Below are 25,400 nucleotides of genomic sequence, written 5' to 3' on the forward strand. Positions count from 1 at the left end.
TGCAATTTGCATCCATGGATTTTATTCATCTTGACATATAGGCTCCCAGTTCCATTAAAACATAGAAATAAATAGCAACAACTTTTAACAGGTGTTGATTTCCAATCAAAAACACCTATAAATTAGTTTAATTTTGACAAGGAAAAGGTAGCTCCATCAAGATTAAGTCTTTGCTGTAAACATTTCCCCATTTAAACCACTTATGCTTTTCAATGCATTTTTGTGGCTGGCTTCACTGCAGCAGTGTTACATTACACCCTGTCAGCAGATAAAATCAGATGCTTTCCTTGTGAAAGATGGCCAAGAAGCAAGTGAAACCTTGATGAAAAAAATATGTATTTTCTTCAATTGCAAGTACAGGTGGCTAATTTATTTCCCCTTTTATTTCTTCCTTTTTTTCCTTCCCCCAAAAAGGTTATATGCTTAGATTTTTTTTTCTAGAAAGACTCAAAGGAAAAGCTGTTTTTCTATTTCTTTGAAGTTGGATTTTTGTTTTGAACAGTTTGAACAAATAAAACTGTAAGGTCAAATAACTAATAGCCCCAGCTCCCAGGGGTGAAAGGTATAATCTGCTAAATCTTCTGTTTCACTAAGAATGGCCTTAATATTCTGAAGTGTCACTAATTACATGATTGGACTACTACTTTCCAATGCTGCAAATAGAGGTAATTGGTGATACAGACATTTGCAATCAAAAGCCAGTTACCAGATGTGTGTGCAGACACATAGAGCAGTATGTGGAAAGGGCGTGAGCCAGGCTGATGGACTCTGCTGAAATATTGTCCAGTTTATGCACACTAGAGCATAGGCATGTGGAAGGAGTGAAGGGAGGTAGTATAAATATATTTGTTATGTGCACTGAGAACATTTCTAACAGCAAGGGACAATAAGCAGCAACTGATTATTCCCACTGCTCAAAAGATTTAAAAAAATGGAAGGATGCCATGGAATTTCCGAGTGTCAGAACCATATATCTTTGAAGCTATGTGCTTCTCATGGGAGTAATGCTTTCTTCGTTTCAAAAATTCCCCACTGTTACCCATTAGCCTTTGACAGCAAACTATGGCAATTTCTTGGGTGTTAACTTGTGTTCATGTTTTATTCTAGTTCTTGTACAAAATATTTGAAAAAGACAAGACACAATCTGCTGCATTTACATAATTCATAAAATACATCCACAAAGTGAACGGTCCCTCACAGTGCTTGGTTTTGGGTAGAAGCAAAAAATAACATTAACAGAATTGAGATTTCTTGCAAAGGAAAGGGTATTTGGTATGTTGTAATCTTGAACTCTGACTTATTCTAGTTGCTATTACATACTTACGTATATTTTTTTATCAGAAAGACTTGGTTTTTGCCCTTGTTTTTTGTTAGCATCTCAAATTGTTTATGTATTTGTTGCTGGTTACTCTGAGAGTTTCTGTTAGTCCTGCTAAGATAGGGCAAAGTTCACAGAAGTTTCCCAGCTTTAATTGTGGAGGTTCTTATAGGTAGTTTTGTAACTTGCACAATGGTTTTTGGTGTTCTTCTTTATTCATCTTTAGCTGCTGACAGATACCCCAGCCCATTAAGAATGTGTTTTAATTTCTTCAGCTTCTTTTTTTTTCAGGTTTTGCAGTTCAGTTCCCTGCAAGTTTTATGCATGCCTTTATGCCAAATTAAGTGCTGAATTTACCTAGTTTCTCTCTAAAATCTCATTCTTTTTCAGAATGGATAATAAACATTCTTACCTACTTTTTGCTTGCCTTAATCCTGAGACAAAAATTTGTTATTCACCCAGTGTGTTGAATTGTGAAATGTGTTTATTTACATAAGACTTCCTTATTCAGGAAGCCAGTCTCTGCTATTTAAGGGTATAAATGAACTTCTGCTTGGCTGGTTACTGCAGGCAACCCTTTCCTGTAAATATTGAAAGCATGTTCTACAGGAGATATGTCAGTACAACGATGTGTCAGAAGCTCAGATCTTGTGAGGAGATGAAAAACTATTTTGCTGATTTATCCTGACAGCTTGAAGATGTCTTGCTGATCCCAAAGTATCTATATGAGAATTTTTGTGGAATTTTAATAATGCAAGGGCTGGAGCAAGAGAACTTATGGGAAGTGGGTTTAGACACTAGTGCACATAGACCAGGATTGGTGCATCTACTATTATTTTTGTGCCTTGTATTAAATATTTGAAAAAAAGAAAAAGCAACAGTCATTTCTCAAGTAACTTTTTAAATGCATCCATACAGTGAACAGCCCCTGCAGTTGTTTAGTTTATAGTATAAGGAGAAAGTTTAGTAAAACTTCTAAAGTTTATTTTTAAAAAGAAGGGGTATTTGTGCATGAGTGTGTGTGGTACTATTCCCTGCTTGCAGGGAATTCATTAGCCAGTGTGCAAATAAAATCACCCACCTGCAGATTTATGCTTACTGTTGCTTAATAATCTAGCCATAAAGCCTGGTCTGGGGGATAGCTGCATGGCAGTATGTTATCCTTTGTAGTCACTGAACTTCCACAAAGAGGAATTGTGGGACAGTGATATGGAGAGGGAGCTGGGTACTGACCAGGTCGCCAGAATCTTAATGGTGCAGCGAGCTTAACTAGAGGGAATCCGCAGCAGGTGCTGAAAACATTTTTCTTGCTAAGTGGTTTTGACTGTAAGAGGAAAATCTGATTCATATTTGTATTAATTACTAGAATTTACTAAAAACCTTTGTTCAAAAATGTGATACATTTACAAAATACTTTATAGTAGTGCCCTAGAAGATGTTGTTCTTGGAACTCATTCTTAAACTGTATTCTTTTTTTTTCTCCCCACATGGTAACCATGGAAATATATGCACTGCAGGAACAAAAGATGTTTGAATTTTGACAATTGTCACACAATTTTCAGCTTTCTTTGTTGTGTTGTTAATACCGTTTATATTTCACACAAGTGGAAGGTGGTCTTTTGCACTACAGGTCCTGTGGTAATTGTAACATTTTAGATTATTTGCTGGATAAAGTTCAGCCACAGCTATAGAGGACACTGCACAGCTGCAGCTTAATTACTAATTGCTTACAAAGTACCTCAATGTATGACAGTTGAGTATATTACATGTTAAAATTCTTCACATAGATTTTTTTCTGTGTAAACAAAACTTCTAAGTGGGGAGTGTTATGTACTGCATTTGAAAGTAATTGTATTTAACACATAATTCATTAATTATGTGCTTTCAATTATTGTATTGAATAATTTAAGATAATGGAATTATTCAATACAATAATTGAAAACAATAACTTAAAATTAGAATTATTTCTCAGAAGCCTTTTCAGCAGTCCCAGTGTGGTGTGTTCATGGTCCAGTCGTGCTAGCACAAGCTGATACCCTTTTAGAAAAGGAGCAGTTCTGTCCCCAGTATTTGCCCATTTCCACCCCACTTGTCCCTTCCCTCACTTCAGGAGAAGCATTCATGAGAAGAAGAGAAGAGGGAGCTGCTTCTATGCTCATTCCCTGCCTTCAGCCCATTACTTTTTAGTTTGGGCTGGTTCCCTGACCTGGTTTGGCAGTCAGATATGAGAATGCTTTTGCCCTTTCAAGGAAGGTCATTAGAGAAATGCAGGAGTGAGTGACTGTGGGAGGACAGGACCGATGTGGGGGGTTTTTCAGCCCAAACTGAACACTGAACTGTAGCCTAGCAAGCCAGACTGCTTTTTCTTGGACTTTAAAGCCTCAAATCGCATGGATTGTTGCAAGAGAGGAAGCAGATTTATAAATGTGTCATCTCCTTCAATGAGTGCTTCAAGGGCAGGAAGAAGGTATGAGTGAGACTCCTTTCATTGAGCCAAAGCCTAGTTTTAATATAATCCAGAACTAATTGAATGCTAGTTCTAACTGATCCATTTAGAGAATTGAAACAAAACCCAACTCTAATCCATCAACAAAAGCTTGCTAATAGGTCTTTAATTTGAAAGGGAAGCTTGGGTAATAAAGAAGGGTGGCAGCCTTAAGAACTAAAATACCTAAAGGTAGGGTGGAACAGCTCTCAGCCACCAGGAATCTGCAAGAGGCTTTGTCACATCCTAGACCTGGATGCTTAGATGGATTTATTCTGCTTGTCAGTATTGAGGAAGTCTTGCATATTATTATTACTTTAGGATTTGAATAATAGATCCTATTATTCTATCCTAAGTTTTGGTTGGCCGCTGTGGGGCTTTTGGCATTTATCTTCTGTTGAGAGAGCATTTACTTATTAAAGTATGTGTTTGTAAATTTTGATGAACTTTGGGTCTGGATTCTCTTTTAGATTAAGAAAGCAGAGTTTTATCTCATATGTATATTTTTTTGTGGAAAATGATTCAACTGGGACATGGATGCATGGTGCAACTCTGCTGAGCAGTGCTAGTACAAGACTTGATTGTTTTTGTGACTGAAAAACTACTGCTTTACATTATGGATTTGACTTTACTAATTTACATTATACATTTGGGGGGGGGGCAGGGGTTAAACAAAATTTCAGGGATTCATATCCTAAGTGACTCTGTTATTTGGGTTTGGTTCTGTCTCCCCAGAGTGGCCCCTGTTGTATTATATTTTTTGTCACTAGTCAGGTGTACCACTCTGAAGCAGTACTTTGATATTTAAGAAAAGATCAAGGGAGAAAGACTGAGCATTGGATTTGGAAATGAAATTAAATATATTGTCTATAATAAAAATAGAAGGAAGTCAGTCTGACTGTGGCAGTTGTGTGCAGTAGAGTATCTAATGCTCAGAATTCAAGAAAGATCAGTTTTATCTCTGATGGCTGAAAACCTTGCTCCTGTTCTGATGTGTCTTAATCTGTCACATCTCTTGTGCAGACTGTTGCTGTGTAGCCAGCCAAGTCAAGAGGTGAACTGGGTTCTTTACAGAGCTGTTAACTGTTTTAAATTTACTTTTATGAAATTCATAAAATACTGTTTAGTTCAAAACATGAAAATCATGGACAGGATTAAAATAGATTTTTGACTGTGTTCCAAAATAGGGTTGTAACGGATAAGATCAATTTGTACTTTACAATTGCTGCATATTTTAAATTAACTCCTGAATGTGCTCCTACAAAGATCAGATTCTAGTGCCACCTTCTAGTTTTCAGGCACAACAGCTGTAACTGGTCTTAATTTACTGCTTATCCTGTTTGTCTCCCTTTTTTCCATCCCTCTCTCTTTTCCACTTCTTCCGCATTCTTTCCAGTATTCCATAGAAAGGTTTACAGTGTACAGTTAGATAATTGGTGATTCCATTTTAATAGCAAGGTTATATTCAGTGAACAGCAAGCTTAATTCAGTTAATCTACTAATTAGTAGATGCATGATTCTTACATGATCATGTATCTACGAAGAACTTTCTGGTTTTGGAGTTCAGCAAATTGGCTCTTTCAGAACTGCTCCGTGTGTTTGGCTCTGTGTTTCTGGGGAGTGTTGGATTTTGGTTTTTTGGTTTGGATTGGATCAATTTGGTTTGGTTTGGATTTTTTTTTAACTGAAGGACGGTTCTTACCCATTTCAGCTGGTAAGTTGGTTTGCTCTGCATCACCTATGTTTATCATAATTAGTGTTTAAAGAGAAATATGAAGTCAAAACCTTGATAAATGAGGTATTCAGTTGATGCAGTTCATTGATCTAGCCTTGGCAGAAGCAAGACAGACTCCTTGCTGGTGAACTCTTCATGAGGGGACCAGTGGCTGTTCTCACTGCAGTCTTCAAACAAGGTGGACTTGCCCTCAACCAGGCATATATCACCTGGACTTTTTTCACTCACCATTTTCATATTGTGAGGAAAACAGTGTTTTGGTTTTGTTGACAGTCTGTTTCAATGATACCATTTTAATTTGTGCTTTGAAGTGTTTTCCAGCTATTACATTGTTAACTGGTGCTCACACTGATTCCTCTGAGTGTATAATAATACTTAACAGTTAACTGTGTTTATTTTGAAACACTTGCCAGGGCAGAGAAACCTTATTTTGAGCCTTTTTATGTTATTCCTGCTAATCAAAAGAAAAATGTTTTAAAATTTAGACAACAGGTTAATGGTGTAAGAATGGGACTTAGAACCAGAATCAGAAGCATCTCACTTGCGTCTGAAATATGGTTCCATAACCACAGGATTCACTGAGGTATCTATATACATCTTGATAAACTTTAAGTCTATAAATATACTTTTTATAAAAATGAAATATACATTTACCAGAATCACTTCATACATATTCATTTTTCCATTAAATGATTTAATTAAATAGCCCATTTAACTCCAGACTTCAAATGATTATATTACAGTTTTGGAACAAAATTTGAATTGTATTTTGATAAAGGGCATTTTAAATACCAGACAGAGATTGGCATTTAGCACAGCAGATGGGGGTTTGTAGTGGTGCCCAGTGTTTAGTCTTAATCAGTTTAGTTCTTGCTTTCTTGCCGAGAATCCTAGCCAAATACTTTTTTTCCCCCCTTACAAAAAAAAATCCTGGCTTGCTGGCTCTTGTGGGAGATGTGATTGAGAATAACAAATACTGTGCATGTGGGAGGTGGGAGAAAGGCAGAGTAACTCATGGTAACTCTCAGGACTGCTCCATCTGTGACCCCTTTCCCTCTGCTGTCACTGCAATCCTGCTACCGAGAGGTCCTCACCCTCTTGATTTTTTTCAGGAGCTTGCTTCTAATTCACTTGCCCTTAAACTGTGTTTTAGGTCAAAGTACTCTTTACAGTACTCATATCCTTAGTTGACAATTTTTTTATAAGCATGTTAACTTTTCTTAGAAGAGTTGATCAACAAAACAAGCAAACATATTGTGAACTGTGTGAATATACTAACAGAGACCAATCTCCTCTTGTTTGGGGGTGGGCTCAGGGGTATTTAAGTTTTGTGTGTAGCAGAGTTTTTTCATTTATTTGGGTTTTGTTGGTTTGTTTGCTTGGGGTTTTCTTTAATTGTTCCTATGCTGGCATTACCTAGGAACCTCTGGATCTTGGGGTCCTCTTCCCTTAGAACACAATTTCAGCAGACTTTCCTGCTTATCCTCAAGTTGCCTTGGTTCCAAATACAGCTCTCCCCATGCCCCCTGTGATATGCAGGGGAGTAGCTGAGACCTTGTGTTGCAGTGGTTGTAGCACTGCTTCTGACCAAGGTGAACCGAAGCAGGTGGAAATTGTAAGACTGCTTCAAGCCATTCTTTGTGCTCCTTGGTCATTATTCCATTTCTTCCTACCTTCTTCTGGATCTCACCAAATTTCCTGCTTTGTGTGTTTGCAGTGCATAGAACCTGCCTCTCCTGCCAGCGCTTGCTCATGCAGTCACAAAGGGTTGGTTTTGTGCTGTGTGTTTGTGCTTGCCTAATCCCTGGACAGCTGGTGGGTGCATCCTCTCTGCTTCCAACTGCTGTCCTTCCTGCCCTGTTCAGTTGTTTCTGCTGTGCTCCTTGTTGTGCTGGTGCTGTTACCTCTGCTTTGCTGTCTCCTTCTAGTACCTTCCTTTCTTGAGCAGCAGCTCCTCCTGCTTTGGTTTCAGCCTCCTGCGCTCCAACTTCTACTGTACCAGTAAACCCAGTCTGAGCAGTGTTTGTTGCTGGTCTGTGCATATGCTCCTTGCCCCCCTCTCATCTTCACTTTGCTCAGCCACAGATCCTTGCTCTTCAGTGTTTATGGGAACCTGTATATCCACATCCTTAGTTACTTTTTCCTGACAGCCTTACAAAAAAAATCATGCTCATATGGTGTCCATACCTGATCCCTGTGTACATTCCACTTTGCATACAGTAACTTTGGCTGTGCAGTTTAGACTTCTCAAGTTGCTGTTATTGGGTAAAAGGATTGAAATCTGATTGAGGTGTTTTTTTTTTTTTTTTGGAGACTGCTTGCCACTTCTTTGCTATCTACCACATGTCATGCAATTCACACATGCTGTCTTCTGGAACAAAGTGCTAAGTAGTGGGAAGATCACCCGATTACAGGTTTTATTGTGATCCAGCATGCTGTGATGAAGATAGATACACTATTGTTAGCAACAGTTCCGTGGATGTGTGTGTCTTGGAATAGATTAATTATTAAAGATGCCAACTTGATCTCCTGAAGTTTTCTAAGCTGTGCTTATTTCTGTGATGCATCATCTTTTTTTCATACTGAATTTAGCTGCCGTTGGTGATTTTTTTTTTCTTTCTTTGCTCAAGCATTCTGTGATTTAACATGAGTCATTCTGTCTGTGTGGGAAAGGGCTGGTTTATTACATGGTCTGTTCTTGAGTGGGGAGGGGAAAGGGTGGAATGTATTTGTGTTTTCTATGTGTTTGTTGTGGAAATGCATAAAACTTTTTTTTCTTCTTCTCTTTCTTTCCTCTCTTCATCATCTCATCTGTGTGGGTGAATGTTCCTGCAAACCCTTGGGGAACCTATAGAGACGTTTGGTATGCTCATTCCTTCATTAGTGCCCAAAGTCACAGATGCTAGGTACAGTTTAGACTAGAAAAGCAAACAAGAGCCACATCATCACAATGTAAGGTGGCTAAAAATGTGCACTTGAGGAAACCTCTAAGTCATCATCTATTACACCTATTTGTTTGCATCATCACAGTAATACCAATGGCCACTGCTACCCAGTTAGTGTAAATTTTGATTCTGCTCTTGAAAGTAGAAATTAAATATGTTCTCCTGTAGCAAGAGCTGCTGTTTTGTGCTTGAGAGATAATTCTCAAAAGTTCAAATTCCAAGTCGTGTTTTGAGAAATGACTGAGGTGCATGCACTTAAATTGTCTAAGTTTTGTTTGAAAGCACCTGCGGAATTGTGTTGAGGTGTAGGAGCCCAGGTGACCTCTGAAAGTGAGAACCAGTGAGAACCATTCAGTGTGCTCTCTCATTAGAAAGAAACTAGTTTTAGTAAAACCGAGCATAAAACATAAAACTGTTTTTAAAAGACAGTGATTTTCAGATAGGTTATTACCCTTTGGTAGCTTTATTTTGAAAATGTATGTTCAGTGCTGCTTTCTGTGAAAAGAGGGCCAAAGTAAAGAAGAACAAGGTAGGAGTTTTGTTACAGGAGAGCTTGTGGCTTAGTGGTATTCTAGAAATGAGAGATTCTTCTCATGAATCCACAATTTGAATATTTCCAGCTGGATCACATTTAGTTCATAAACAGCATTCTTTATTCCATAAGTAGAACAGAGACAAAAATGACTGTAAATGTCATTGTATATTTTTATAAATACTGAATAGTCATACTTCAATGTGAAATAAGTGGAAACTTAGAATATTTATTTATACGAACAGAGATGGCAAGAGGGATATTTAAACATATGTACTGTAATAACATGAAAAAGCAATTACTTTGTGCTTTGGTTGTGCTATGTAGTGTTAATGTTCGCTTCTAAGCTACAGCCACTAAAGTTTGAAGGCTCAGCTTTTTGGTAATCTTAATGATTTTCCTGGGTTTTTTCTTGTCATTAAGATAAAATATTTGTGCTGTTTTGACGTAAATTGATGTTTGAAAAACTGTATCAGTATTCCTCACTTGATCAAGTCATCTCTGTTCTCCTAATGGATCAAGGATCATCAAACATGAATTTAGACATTGCTAGTTTCCGGTTTTTGTGTTGAAAATTATTTCATGCCACAGGAAATCCTGTCCTATCTTCAAATTAAAATGATTAAAAGTCATTACATGAATAACCTCAATAATTTATAAACAAAGGAAATATTTTTTACACACAGGGTAATATGTTAGCATTTTTTGTTGATTAGCCACTAAAATATGTTAAACTCTCAGTTTTAATACCATTTTACCTGTTTCTTTGGTATAAACTGTGTTTTTATCGCTCTTCTTAACCATAAGATTAGAATACTGAATATGTTCCTCCTCTGTGATATTGCTTGTTTCTCTTAAAATTGCTGAGTGGATATCATACTATAAACACTTTTCTAATGTTGAGGTCAGCCAGAACTTTTGACAGTTTCTACAAAATTACCATTTTATTTAGTGCTCCATCAGAGCCAGTGGGAGCCATAAATGTCCTTTGAGTGTTTTGTGATAATCAAGTCCCATAGCACACCCAAGAAGGAGGGAAAAAAGGGAAAAAAAATTACAACCAACTTCTCCAGGGCTGATGTTGTTTTTACTGCTGCTGGAAATGTACCAGTATATGAAGAGAATTTTTGAAGTTTCTTCGTCAACATTAGTATTCACTGAAAAGTACAAGGAAGTTCTGATTCATCAAGTGATTTGTTTACAACCTGTTATAAACCTAATTTTTTGACTGTCAAAATGTAAAATACAGCTGCTAAAACACAGAGTGCTAGATATTGACCAGAATAATCTTGGCGTATTGCTGTATATTTTTAGCAATTGCTTGTGGCAGAACGTCACAGTACAGAAAAAACACTGTTATTAATGTTGTATTATGTGAAATGATTCAGAGAACACACAACCAGTATGATATTTTCTTGATTCTGTGACTCTTTCAGAACCACAGCAATGTCTGAAACATCTCCCATTAATGACTGTGCATGAAGTAATCCACATTGATCTGGCTGAGCATTGATATTCAAAAAAAAGAGAAGAGCTGAGAGATGATCTGAACAAAATATTTTGGTGCACATTTTAAACAGTCATCCAGATTTTTGCCATTGTACATTCCTTCAATTTCAATGGAAAATCAATATTGAAACTGCATATTCTCTGACTGTGGGCATGCCTAATGTCAGTGTTGTTGTAGCCCTGTGCTTTGTCTTTGCTTGCAGTAATGCTGTCCATTTGGTCCTTAAGCTTGCAAACAGCCTTTAAATAAAGGTGATGAGGGGAAAAAGCAATGTGATTGACATTACACTCAAGCAGCTGAAAGAAAATGCAATGTTTATTTAAAGAGATAAGAAGTCAATATTTGTGGAATGGCTATTTATAAATGTCAGGTTTGGTTTTTTCCCAGCTGAATTAAGACTGTCTACACATCACCTTAAAGCCTGCTTGCCTATAGAATATTTCAGCTATTAGAGCTGGTAAAGTTTTAAGTAATTTGTGTAGAATGATGTAGCTACTCCAGAAAGCTTAGATATCACCTGGAGATACAGTAGAAGTTCTAGAGGCATCGATGCTTGCTTTCATCCATGGTAAAAATAGCATATTATCAATTGAAGAAAGTTGATAATGAAGTTTATGTATTTTGTTAACAAAGCATCTCCGTTACACTCATGATGAATTATATTAATTAAAATGTACTTTTGTTTGTGTTTTCAGTGAAAGAGTTTCTAGCCAAAGCCAAAGAAGACTTTTTAAGAAAATGGGAAAGCCCCCCTCAGGTATCACTCATTTAAGCATTCAGTAATTTTCTGTATTGCATTTTTTGGATAATGTTTTCAGTCTGTCATGAGTAGTGCAGAAACCAGAAATCATTTTAGTGCAATTTGTAAAGGAGTTTCAGGTTTTTTTAATGCCAGCTTTGTCACTTTTCATTTAAGTTTATCAACAAAGATTCTCAGGTCTTCTCCATATTTGAGCTGATAAAATGCTCCCACTGAGCAACATTTTCTCTTATGAGAATGATGTTCACAACCAACATGACAAGATCCAAAATCTATTGGCATGGTTTTAGTGGGGTTTTTTTTAAATAACCAGAAGCATTGGCACATCTGTAATTTACCATGTTAATAATTTCTGCCATGATAGCAAGTGGAATTAAGAGTATTAAGACTAGTGCATAGGGCTTGGGAGAAGGTTAAGGAGCTTGTTAGAAAGAAATCTTGTAAAAGTGGGGATTTGGTGGAAGGTTCATTCTTTTTCTAATGCAATATTTGAAATGCTATGGCAATGAATGTCTAAGCAAATGTACTCAGGGATGTGCTCTTCAGACAACTCTCATGTAGAACTGTCTCCAGAGCTTTGGGGTGTTTGCATTTTCTAATATTCTTGACTGTGAAGCATGAAGGGGTTATTTATCTGCATGTTATATTCATGATCTGTTTATTGCTAGATGTTCCTTACTAAGCATGTATGGACAGCTGTATGGACAGATTACAGAAATGTTGATATAATTCAGTTAAGTCTTCTTCTGTTTTAATGAGTGCAATGTAAAATCTCATTTTAAAATATGACAGGTATCAAATTTTAACAGTATAGTTGGTTATAGTTATCTTTATTAAACATAGTATTTCTCAACATTTTTTCATAACTGAATTCATACAGGTAAAATTGTCTTTGGTATTATTGTAAACAATGTGATTATATCCTACATATAGAATACTGCTGGCCTAGATGATTTTGAGCGGCAAAAAACCCTTGGAACAGGATCATTTGGGAGAGTAATGATGGTGAAACATAAATCCACAGAACAGTATTATGCTATGAAGATACTGGACAAACAGAAGGTTGGTATAATTTGTAGTAGGTTTTGTGCTGCAGAAGAGTTTGCTGTAGATGAAGATCTAGTAGCTGTGGCTGAACTGAGTTGCACATACTTTGCTTGTTTTTATAACACTTGGATACCAGTGATAATTTAAATGCTTTATTTTCTCTTTTAGTCAGTAGGTTCAGTTCTTGGGATTGTGTAGACTTTTTACAATGGCCAGTAACATTAACAGGCTAAAGAGGCTCTAAGTAGCCTCTAAGTCCAAGGCATTTATAAAATGTTATTGGGTAAATTATTTGCTTAGGTTTTGCATGGTGGCCTGTATGTTTTTTGGCAAAAGCAAAATGTAGTGCTTTAGTATATATAGTGTGTGTATATATATATGTGTATATATATATATATATACATTATATATACATATATACATATATACTGTATATGTATATATAGTATATATAGTACTTTTGCAGGATAGTTCAATAGATCAGAAATTCTCAAAATTTTCATTTGTGCACCATAATTGAAATTAAAATTGTCTGCACAAAGAACTTATTTTCCATTCTTGATCCTATGAGGTATTACTTTCTGTATGTTTTATTTGTGTAATAGTCCTGTTACATCTGTAGTAACATTGTAGGTAGAACAGGAGTCTCAGAGCAGCTGTCACATAATGGTCATTTTCTGTGTTGTAAACTTCTGTGCTGTAGTCTGAGCCTGTAATGCTGCTCCAGCCTGATATTTTTTTAGCAGTGTCATTTGATAAAATTAAAATTTTAAATTTTACAGTACAGAATCCAGAATTCAAATAAGTATTTTAACAGGATTTATCAATACAGGTGGTTTTTAATGGTTTTGACAAGTTTTTCAAAAGTGCATTATTTAGGTTAGTGGATTCCAAGGTCCTCAATGTTTGTATTTTGTAAGACACTATACATAACTTTCCTGCTGTGTAACAAAGATCATATTAAGACAATATTAATCTGGCAAAGAGAACTTAATAATCAGCTAACAAACTCAAAGTCAGTGTTGCCTCAGTGTGGACTTGTGCACGTAGGCATTATTACATTTCTGAGTAATTTTATGTAATGGAACTGTGGCAGTGACAGTCAGACTGTTTTGCCTGAGTTGCAGCTCCAGTACTCGTTACGTGTGGTTGCAGTCCTGGACCTTGAGTAATGGGTCATTTAATTAAGGACTGCTTTATAATGGTCTCACAAACAGAAACTAAAACAAACTTGCCTTTTAGTGTCAAACCTGACAGGATTTTTATTTACATAGAAGAATAAATTAATTTTTTTGCATCTGAAGCATTCTCCTGGTTTAATGGTGTCTAGTTTGTATTTTAAAAAATCCAATTCATTTAAAGTTACATTTCAGTATAGTACAAATAAAGACAGCCCAGCCATTTCCACCCATGTGGAAATGTGCTTCAGCGTTACCTCAGTCTGGCTGGTGGCATCCTGCAGGCAGAGCATCCCAGTGCTGCACAAAGAGCCCACCACCAAATCTCAGATTCTCAGCTGTTTTTTACTTTGAACCCTTTTTTGTGAATGGCTGAGTTATGATCATTGGAGCAGTTTAGGAAATCACATCTTACTTCAGAATGCTGCCATACAAATACTCAAAGAATTTTTTTGAAAAAGTTAATTAAATTCATTACTACCTCTCAGAATTGGAAACTTATTTGGAAAAAGCAAAAAGGTCACATTTTTAACTACTACAGTGGACTTGCAGTAAATTAATCACAGGATTATGACTATGTTTGCATCCAGACATCAGTTTTCTGATCATAAATTAGATGGCTCTGTGTATAATAAGAAGTCTTGATGTGTTCCTTTATGAAATACCTGCTTTTTCAACTTAACTTAGCATAATTATTTATTTATGTATTCTATTAGAAATATGTTAGTAGCTTCCATTAATGGTTAAAAAAATAGGAGATGGTTTGGTGAGAACACGTTTCCATCTCTTTGTTTATGACGGAAAACATACAGATGTCTGAAATTGGACAATGGGCAGGCTGCCTATAATTTTTCATTTCCATTTTACTTGAAAGAAAAGGAAAGCATCCAGTGTATGTTATCCAATCTCATGCTTGATTCATAGAACATGAAAAATATGAAATAGATGTTGATGCAACCAGGAGTTTTCTGTGGAAGGATGTTGTCCCTTTGTCTGCCTTGAGTTAGGAAGGCTGCAACATGCCACTGCTGGCTAGTTTAATTATGTTACTGTTTTTGGAAATAAAAAATCATGAGCAAGAGCCTGGGCACAAACAAGCTTTGGAGAATCTGCCATTACCAGACACCATTTGGTATATGGGAGGCTGACACTGGCCATGCCCTGAGCCTGGGCTGAAGTGTGAGCACAGCTGTGTCTGAAGCCCCAGCTGGACATTCTGAAGTGTTAAACAGCAGCTTCAGCCTGGGGTGTTGCTCCATCCCCCTCTAGTACCTCACTGAGAGGAGATACAGGAACAGGAGGGAAGTCTGGTCTGGCATTGCAGCTGAACACCTCACAGACAACAACCTGGGCTTTCTTGCTTGGATGGACAAGATCATTCCAGCATTTTTAGGGATGAAGGAGATACTTCCCACAAACTAGTTGATTTGTGCAAAACTTTATTTGTACCCTAAAGAACTGGAATTCAAAAGAGGCTTAATTTTTTAAAATCATTGTTTCCTTTGTATGATGTTTATTTCAAAACAGTAGTGAGTTTTTATAGCTACTATATTTTGCTTCTAAAAGTTAAATTTAAATACTATTTCCGTCAGGGTTGGAATATCTTGATTATCGCTTATTTATAGCAGTTAGATTTGATTTCTATCAAATATAAAAACAGACTTACTTTGATCATTTGATCATTTTCTTCTGTTTTCCTATGGAGCGAGGAAAAAAACCTAACTTTACTTGGAAATCATGCCATTCTGAAAATGGGTTATAGGTAAATTGTGCAATAGGGATTAAATAAAATGGATATAATTCATTATGCAATGTTGGGGTCTAACACAAGGAAACTGATTATTAATTTCTGAGAAAGAATAATGATCAGAAACCTGCCACTTGCTGCCTTGTTAGCAGCCTAACATTTTAATGGATTATAAGAAGTAACTTGTTTATAAAAATGGAGATTTTGAATTTGTATTCTCCTTAGTTTTGTCACTAATGTGTGAGCTGTATAATTCTGTTTACTTCTGTTCATGGGTAACAAAATTAATAATTAAGTGTGTCCTACACAGTTTCCTACCTTTCATAACAAAGGGTCCAAAGATCAATGGATTTTATTGAAGTGCTGAGGAAGTATGACCATAATAAACATAAGCAATTCATAGAAAATGCAGGGAGGTTTTCCTTACTAACTCTTACACTCAGCAAGTAGGAAGAAACACTGTACAGTTGTCTGCCAACCGTATTACACAAGTGTTAGTCTTTAAAATGTTATTGGACTTTTTAATCCTTTCTTGGTTCTGTTATTGTACTAGGAATCTGTAACGTTTTTCATTTTCTGTAAAGTTACAAATTTGCTTTCAACTAATTGTTTAACACTGAAAAGTTTATCAAGAGCTATAAAATATCACACTTAAGCTGAAGTTTTTTTTTTCTCTCATAGGTCGTCAAACTGAAGCAGATAGAACACACACTGAATGAGAAGAGGATATTACAAGCAGTGAACTTTCCTTTCCTTGTTAAACTGGAGTATTCTTTTAAGGTAATAATTACTTGCAAAGTAGTTGTTGGGTTTCAGGGAAGTATATGCTTACACTTTAGATATTAACATATATAACTTTTACTGTACAATAGTTCAAGTATTTTTATTTTCAAAGATGCTTCATTTGGCACTGTTGCCAGGGCTTGAGTAGGAGTGGAGTGCACTCATGTACACTTCATATACCCCGGTTCATCAGGTAATGTTTGAAAGGATATCTCCAAATAAAAAAATAAAAGTTAAATTAAGTTAACCTCCTCAGAGTTTTCTCATCTCTTGGAGGGCAATTGGATTGTACTGCAAGGGAGCTTTAAGGCATCGTTTTACCTTTGAGAGATACCAAAGCATGTCTTCTGTACCACTGTATAGAATGGTAAATTTGTAATTGTTCTGCAGATCTTTTTGCTTGAGATTTATACCTGAGGCAGGTCTTAATGACAGCTTTAACCATGAAGGGCGGAACTTTGAGCTTAGCTTCTAATTTCACGACAGTATGAACTAGTTAGTCTGTAAAGAAATTGAGAAGCTTTCTAGTTTGTGGAGTGATATGTGCCTACTTGTTTTCTTTTTCTTCTTTTATTTTGAAATTTTTTAATGAGCAGACATGTTCTACCTTAATCTTTGGAGGTTTGAGGTTTGGGGCAGGGGCTTTGGAGAGGAATACCTCAGGTTGTCAGAAGTATTGAAGGGTTCAAGGTCTTGCCTTGCAGTTGGCATCTTACCCTCTTTTCCATCAGGTCTATTTCACACCAGTCTGCATCTGGACCTCACTGATTATCTTTATGAAATTCACTTTAAAATATATTTCTTGAGCTATACAATGTTTCTTTTGCAGTTTTTCAGGAATTTCTGCCTATGTTGCATTATATTTGTCAATGTCATTGGATGGCTACAATTTTTCATTTTCATTCATTAATTAATGAACTCCTGCGAGCTCACTCCACATAGGAGTTGTAGAGACTATAGCATGCCTAATGTGTATTTGTCTGTGTTTACTTGTCTCCTTAATTTCCTTAGGACAATTCTAATTTATACATGGTAATGGAGTATGTTCCTGGTGGAGAAATGTTTTCACATCTAAGAAGAATCGGAAGGTTCAGGTAAGAGTATTAATGACACCATTCCTTTAAAAAGGCTTAATTTGCTGATTTGGGAAGAGGGTTTTGTAAAATTCTTTAGCATTGAGGAAAAAATTCTGAAGGCTTAAGTGCATTTACCTCTTGTTCAGTGAACTTAAATTAGTCAGGCAGTGAAGAACTCCTAATTATTTTTCATTTAGTTAATACAGGGATTTGTGATTTGAGCATGATAAATCTTGGAATTCCTATGCCTATTGTCACTGAAATTCATGGTAGTTTCTAAAAGTAAAATCTGAAGTCAAAGCTCTGCACTGTGAGATGTGTAGTGTAGATTTGTATGTGTATTTCAGCTGCAATAATTTAGGGAATGTATGTATCAATTCTGAAAATGTTTGGTTTTGCTTTTTCTTGTTGCACAGTAAAAGAACCAGTTAAAAGATACTTACTTTGTCTATCCCTGACATTTAGGTGGTTGTTTTGGTACCTTAGCATAGGATTGGGGTACTTAATATTCTTTTCATTCTTCACAGTGAACCACATGCACGGTTTTACGCAGCTCAGATAGTGCTAACATTTGAGTACCTCCATTCATTAGACCTCATCTACAGAGATCTAAAGCCTGAAAATCTTTTAATTGATCAGCAAGGATACATCCAGGTATGATATTCTTCATATATTTAGGGAGTGAAGTTTTGTCTTGTGGTGTAGATTTAGGTAATTTGAGAAAATGTGTGTAGAATAAATGGTCTATTAGCATGTTTGTGCGGAGAATTCAAATGCTGTACTTCTAGCAATGGTTAAAACCCTTCGGTTGTACTTCCTCTGACTAAAATTAAGTATGCACAGTAGAGCTGTCTGCAGTTGAGCCAGTTGTCAGGATTTCCCTTGGGGTCTGTGGTGAGAAGTAGGTGATTACATGGCTCTGTTCATCTGACCTATTTTATACGTCTGCCCTAGAACAAGATGAAAGATGCCCTAAAATGTCTGTTTCTGTGTGCTGTTTCAGTAGTTTAGGAAAACCAGCCTAGATATTAGCCCTGACACAATAATGCTTAATGTCCATCAGATGAATCCCACCCTTGGAGGGTCCTAGCGCAGCTGGGGCAGGACCTGAGTTGAGGTCAGCCCTGCAGTGCTCAAATGACAGCTTTGGTTTTACAACAGCCTCTCATGGCACCTTCTCATCTTCCTCTTTGTCTCTTATGTTTTTATCTAAATGCCAAATGGGAAGGCAGAGTGCAGCAAGCAGCACTCTGCAATGCTGGGCTATCCTTAAACTTAAAAGGAAGTTCTTCCCTCATTATGTCACCTTTTGCCACAGCAGAATCTAAACAAGAAAATACATAATAAAAATGTTTGAGAGAAGTGTAAAGGATTCATATCTTATGTTGTTTATAACTGTAAAATAACTTTGCATGGAGCCTAAGATAGCACTGTAGTGAGAAGATAAATCCAAGTCCCTTTAACATAGTTGGGGAGCACCAGTAATGTACAGCTGGTTTACTCCATTTGCTGTGACTGCTTTACTCCAGCACTGGCAGCTCTCTCTGTGCAGCAGCATGTTTTTGTAATGGTGGCAGAGGGAGGTTTGTGTTCATCTGTTGATGCTGCAGCTCCAACTTCATTTTCGTTTTGTATTTTAAAGCCATTACTGTTTGCCCCATGTCTGCAGTGTATTCTTCTTACATAGACTGATGTGCATTCCCAAGCACAGAAATTATTCTTTGCTGACTGAAGCAGGTCTCTCCAGTCAGCATGTCACCCATTCCATTCAGTTCCAGCTGCTGATGCTGTTGTCTCTACCAAAAATGAAGAAAAGCTGCATTGATAGTTCAGCTTCTTTAGTTGTGACGTTAATGTAAAGCAACATCAGCACAGGTTATTGTACAATTAGCAGCAATTCACATTTGGTACAGTATGGTTTCGCAAGGAATGGGTTGAAATTGAAACTAAGAAGGAGGAAACAAAAGAAACAAGCATAGACTTGGTAGCTTGAAACTGATACCAGATTTCCACATGTAATTACCTGGTTCTATATGTATTCCACTATATGGTCCAGGAAAAATCACAGTATGATATTGCATACAGAGTTCTGAAAACTTACTGTAGAAAACATGACAAATTAAATGAGGAATTTATAATGTCCCAGTACTTGCCATTTGTGAATACAGTTATTGCTACATTTCCCCCCCCCCCCCCCCCAGGCCCTCAAATAAACAAACTTGACTCTGGTGATGCTTTCAAAGATACTCAGAATCAGAAGTTACTGGAAGACCTCTTCTATGTTGTCTTATTCCCACACTAATTTTACATATGACCTTTATAAACTTATGCAATAAAATTCTAGACTGGGGGATATAATGACCCTTTCTGTGATTCATTTATTTGTTAAGTAGAGGAAAAGATAAATATCTTGTTTATATTCTTCAAATTTTCAGTATTACAAAGAGTCTGATGTTAAAATATAAGAAAAATTAATAATGTAATTGCAGTACATGTGGAAGATTAGTAAGCCATAGTTTCCACTGATTTTTAAGATTATAAATAGAAACTGGTGTCAGGGTAATAATACATATTTTGTGTTCCTTTTTAATTTTATCATGAGACCTATTTATCTGAATTAGAAGTACTAGGAAGACTGACTAATAAAGGTACATCTGACTATATGATACTACATGATTTGAGAAATAAATTTTTCCCCTGTAAAAAAAGGCTTTCCAAAATATTTCAAAAGTACTTAATTTTAAATTTCTTTGTAGCAATGCACTTACAATCAATTTATTTCTTCTGATGACAGGTCACGGACTTCGGCTTTGCAAAAAGAGTAAAAGGCAGAACTTGGACGTTATGTGGGACTCCAGAATACCTGGCACCTGAAATAATTCTCAGCAAGGTACTTTGTTTTGTTACTCAGCCATGCATTTGATGTAGTTAAATCTTCTCACCCAGTTTTCAATCTCTGAGGGATAAACAGTTGCTGATACTTCCAAAATTAAATCTTGACTAGTTAATTGACAAATTGACAAGTGACACAAAATGCAGTCATTACATTGTAAATATTTGTTAAGTGTACCAAAACTTATGCCAGGTAAGGAATTTTCACATAAATGTGCCAAACTTTCTACATATGCTTGCCACGTAACTTGTGAGGGTTAAAGAGATTTAAAGAACCTGAAATGAAGTTATTTAGCTAACATGCTTATCAGAAGAACAGATCAGAGTGATTGCATTCTGAAGTGTTAACACACTAGAACAAGAACCCTAGAGGTAACAAGAGCTGTGTATGGGATGAATCAGTAGTCATTACATAATTAGTTGCAGAGTTTCAGGTTTAAGGCAGTTGAAGTTGACATCAAATCAAACATGACAATCCACTAGTTTTACACGTAAAGCACATGCAGTCTAAGCTGACTGTAGATCTGTTTGTCTATTACTTGCATTAAGCGTTCCAGCATGAAAAAGTATTATTCATCCTATAGCTGTTTAACTGTAGCACTGAATGTTTTGCAAATGGAAAATACATAACTGCTTACTCTATAAAACAATCATAATGCATAATGTTAAAGTACACCTTTAACATCTGCTTTAATTAAATACCCTTTGCAGATCGTCAGAAGTGAACAAAATATACTTCTGTTTGGGAGGAAAAATGTTTGTTGTTTGCATGGTTTTTTTCCTCTGTGCAGCAGAAGAAATTGCAATGCATCTACTACAATGTTTTCAAAATAGATTTTCCTGAAAGACTGAGCTGTGTAAAAAATATCAGAGAACATATATGAAAGGGATGGGTTCAGTTGTTTCTTTGTCTTTAGTAACATTGAATAGGACCTACTAATGGTTTAAGGTTCAGGCTTTTAAGATCAGATCATAAATGATTCTAACAACTGATTAAACTTTTATGCTCTTGTAGCTGATTAACAACATATGAAATTGAATGTTCCAAAATGCGGATAATCAAGTGAAATGGTGACAGTGTTCAATAGAGGAAATGTTGTTATGTATGTTGTAATAAAGAAATTTCCTTAAGTTAGGAAGAATTATCAGTCTATAACAAAATTGTTTTGATTTTAAATAAGTTGTGCCCATTTACAAAGGAGTGTAAAGAAATCACTGACACTTATCAGAGGAACGTATACAGAATGCTTTATTTCCATCACTCTTTCACTGTCATTGCTGTATTGGGTTTTAAGTGTATTGCTTTTGGAATCTGTGAATGCCAGTTTGGTTGGAGTCAGGTTGTAAGTTCTGCATTAAATGAACAATAATGTATTTGCTTTCTACATATTCCATAAATATATAGATTTGTACTGAAAATCCTAGCCTGTGTTAGAAGCTGTACTAACAGAGGCATGTTTCATTTCATTCAGGGTTACAACAAGGCAGTGGATTGGTGGGCGCTAGGAGTGTTAATCTATGAAATGGCAGCTGGATATCCCCCATTCTTTGCAGATCAGCCCATTCAAATTTACGAGAAGATTGTGTCTGGCAAGGTGGGTTAAGGCTCTGGATGTTTTCACAAATGCAGTTCTTTTTATAGAACCTGGTTTTTGGTGGAGGAAATGCAGAATTCACTGGCCACTAGACAGTGAGAAATTTGGAAAGGACCTAGGAGAAGTTTGTAATGTACATTTCATAAGTACAGACATTGTTCCTTGAAAACCAAAGTTATAAAAATCTGTTCCCTGCCTTCAAATTTAAAATGCAAGTTACTAAATTTACAGACATTGTGGTATTATATCCTTTTATGCCTGGATTAAAGTGATCCAATGACTGTTAACGACTACTTAGCTGTGTGCTTAATTTGCCTAGCTATTTTCTAGAATTGTTTTTGCAATTTTTGAGAAGCCCTAAAGAGTTTCCATCATTCATAGGTCTCTTTACTTCCATGGTCTTATAGGTAGACATGTCTAGTGTTGTTTGGCTTACATTGTTATATAAAATTTTTGAAAAGTGTTTCCAATGTTTCCCTTTTATTTTTCATTGATATCTCTTAGTGTGCTAGATAACTGCAAAATGTAGTCATTCTATTATTTCCCTGCCAGCCAGTGTTGGTTCTTTGTGCTCACTTGATTTGTTACTGTTGTTCTCTTCCTTGCCTCTGCATAGGCTCATGCTCATTTTAAAGAAATCTTTTTTTTCTAAAATATTTTTCTTCTAAAAAAAAATTATTTGGCCTTTTTTGAAGTTTTATCTAATTGGCTTGACATCTGTAAAAGGTCATCTACCTTTTTTACTGGGTCCATAGATGGAGTACAGCAGAAGCAGCACTGGAGATCAACTCTGGAAACTGCAATTCAGTCCTCAGCTGGCAGTTGTTTATAACCTGGGGTCTTTCATTTATTCTACCTTATTTGCTTAGTTCTGTATTTAAAAATTTGAGTTAATATTTCAATACTTCTCAGTGGTCTAGATATTATAATCATTAAACCTGTGAATTTCTTGTAATCTACAATAGAACAGTATTGGTAGGCATACTGAAGCAGGGTCCTTGATAACTGGACTTCTTGATTTTTTTTAATGCTTTTATGTTAATTAATTCCATGATCTCTATTTAAATCATAACTGATCAGCTCAATATTGGGAGTGTCAAAGACTGAGACTATGAGAATGACAAATGCAGCTTTCTGCCTGTTCTTTTCCCCTTCCTTCTCTCTGCCAACTCAAATGGTGTCAGTAGATCATTTGTTAGAAAAACCCTTTGTAATTACATCCCACGCCTCATCTTCAAATATCCTTTAGCCAGGTTTGAATGAATTGCCAGTCACTAGTGTGCTGTCTTCAAATAGTGCTGTTATGTAAGGCTTCTGATGCTGGTGCATTTAGTTATGAGAAATAGATTGCAGTACAGCATAAAGTTCCAGATTGACTTTTCATATATGATTGCTAAATGTACAGTTATTTCAGATCCTATCTATGTATTCATATGCTGTATATATATGCTATATACTGTGTCTCCTCTGTGTGTGTATATATAATATAATCTAACAATTTATACCTAGAAATAGCTGAGAATGTTTTGAGATGATGTGTTGTTAAAACACCAAGTTAAACTTAGATTTTAGATCACTGTTACATTAAATTAATATCTTGACCCCTAGAAACTTCCAGTTCAAGAAATCGTAGATGGGCAATGCTACTGATAAAGGCTTTGTGAAACAGAAATATATGTGCAACAATAATCATCTCTCTTCATGCATTCCTGCTTGATTTGACTTTAGAAGAAAGATAGAAAATTGCCATGCTGTTTTCCCTTTGTGTCAAGTTGTTTCCCTTCACAGGGGAAAGAATCGAATTTGTATCATATTTGTTAATGTTGCCGGTGTATAATTTTAGGTGAGGTTCCCATCACACTTCAGTTCAGACCTAAAGGATCTTCTAAGAAATTTACTCCAGGTAGATTTGACCAAACGATATGGAAATCTCAAGAATGGTGTAAATGACATAAAGAATCACAAGTGGTTTGCAACTACAGATTGGATTGCCATTTATCAGAGAAAGGTAAGACCCTTCCTGATCAAAACTATTACAGGTCTTTAAGGGATTTAAAAATTCTAATTGTTGTATTTAATTTTTATTTCCTAGATCTGTGACTTTAAATTGAGAAAGGGTGAAAGTAGTTTAATCTTTTAAGTTTCCAAAGGATATGCAAAGATTGAATTATGTTTGTTTCTTGTGGGTATTTTAGTCTGGACCTCTGTGTACATTCACGTTCTCATTAACACACATGCTGTGCATTAGTCTATTTCTGGATTATCTCAGGGCAAGGCGTCTCCTGCCTCTCTCACTTTTTATTTAACCCCTGCTATAGTGGCATCTATAAATACTCCTCCACAGCAGAAATGAATTTGTTTTCTTTCCAGCCAGCTCTTAGCACTCAGACTGTGCTTCAGTGTGGAGAAGCTCATGCCAAAGTTAGAGCTTTTCTTTTTTCTCCTAAAGCAACCTGCTCCCTCTGTAAAAAAAGTTAGAGATAAGTGATAATATTTAAAGAAATTGGTTTGAATTTGAAATGCTAACAGTCTTGACTATAGAGGCATGAACTTGCTGTTGTAACAGTAGTATTTTAAGGGCCAAACCTAAATACTAACAATAGTTTATAAAAAGAAACTGGTTGTTTGGCTATACAAACTGACAGTACATTTGTTGAATTCTTCACTAATGTATTAATTACTAGAAGACAGGGTACAATTAATGCATCCTGTATTCCTTGCATTAAGTATAGATATTTTTAAGAAAATATTCCTCATTGTGGAATTCTAATTATCTGTTCTTCACTTTCTTAATGCCTCTTTGCAAGGCAGATTTATATGCACCAAGATTTGTTTCCCAGTATGCTGTTTGGGAACAACCAGGCTCCATAATATTAACAGTGTTTTAATACTGTGCTAAATACTCTTAGCATTGCTAGTGTACTATAGAGAATTACTTTCACATAAATAAAATATATTTTTAAATGTTAAGAAGTAGTAGAGTCAGTATAGCTATTACTAGATTTAAAGGGTTGTGAAAACTGATACCGAGTAAGTTTGAAGCTTCTAATTATAAAGAATAAATACTGAAACAACAGTGTGGATTGTAATATCATTCAAGTAGTCACAGAAATACAGCAATAAAACTTAGACTTATACTTGTTTTTCACAGTGGCTGTTGCCACAGCATGTATTCTTCAGAATAAACATAGTGTTCCTTGGCAGCAAATGTCATGTGAATGGGTTGGGGTTTGTTTTTGTTTTGGTTTTTTGTTTTGACTTTGTTTGTTTGTTTTGTTTGTTTGGTTTTTTTGGGTTTTTTTTTTTGCAGGGGTGGGTTGGTTTGGTTGGTTGGTTTTTTGGTGTTTTTTTTTCCTAATGGCTACAGTCATAAGTAAATCAGTCAATTACTTAATATTTTGGATACAGAGTCACAAAATATGCTGATTTGGAAGGAACCCACAAGGATCATCCTGTCTAACTCCTGGCCCTGCACGGGACCCCAGGAGTCACACCATGTACCAGACAGCATTGTCCAAATGCTTCTTGAACCTCTCAGGCTGATGCTGTAGCCACTACTCTGGGGAGCAGTTCCAGTGCCCAAACACCCTCTGGGTGAAGACTTCTCCTGATACCCAACCTAAACCTGCCCTGACTCAGCTTCAGGCCATGCCCTGCCTCCTGTCACTGTCACTGAGCAGAGATCAGTGCCTGCCGCTCCTCCTCCCCTCTCGAGGAAGTTGTGACTGCAGTGAGCTCTGCCCTCAGTCTCCTCCAGCCTGAACAGACCCGGTGCCCTCAGCTGCCCTCACAGCTTC

General features: G+C 36.2%; 1 protein-coding gene across 5 annotated transcripts in view; it reads left to right on the plus strand.

Moving 5' to 3' along the window:
- The window catches only part of PRKACB (protein kinase cAMP-activated catalytic subunit beta), a 67,758-nt gene that overhangs the window by 38,127 nt on the left and 4,231 nt on the right, over window positions 1–25,400 (plus strand). For 4 of the 5 annotated variants that reach the window (XM_030279067.4, XM_030279065.4, XM_030279064.4 and 1 more), the window contains 8 exons: window positions 11,221–11,282; window positions 12,219–12,347; window positions 15,939–16,037; window positions 17,052–17,134; window positions 17,644–17,770; window positions 19,911–20,006; window positions 21,481–21,603; window positions 23,447–23,611. In XM_030279067.4, coding sequence (XP_030134927.1) covers window positions 11,221–11,282; window positions 12,219–12,347; window positions 15,939–16,037; window positions 17,052–17,134; window positions 17,644–17,770; window positions 19,911–20,006; window positions 21,481–21,603; window positions 23,447–23,611 — 884 coding nt within the window. Of the gene's footprint in view, window positions 1–8,346; window positions 8,402–11,220; window positions 11,283–12,218; window positions 12,348–15,938; window positions 16,038–17,051; window positions 17,135–17,643; window positions 17,771–19,910; window positions 20,007–21,480; window positions 21,604–23,446; window positions 23,612–25,400 lie in introns of those variants that run through there. The other variant, XM_072933054.1, reaches the window with a different exon arrangement.

The sequence above is a fragment of the Taeniopygia guttata genome, chromosome 8 (assembly GCF_048771995.1).
Source record: "Taeniopygia guttata chromosome 8, bTaeGut7.mat, whole genome shotgun sequence".
Taxonomy (NCBI): Eukaryota; Metazoa; Chordata; class Aves; order Passeriformes; family Estrildidae; genus Taeniopygia; species Taeniopygia guttata.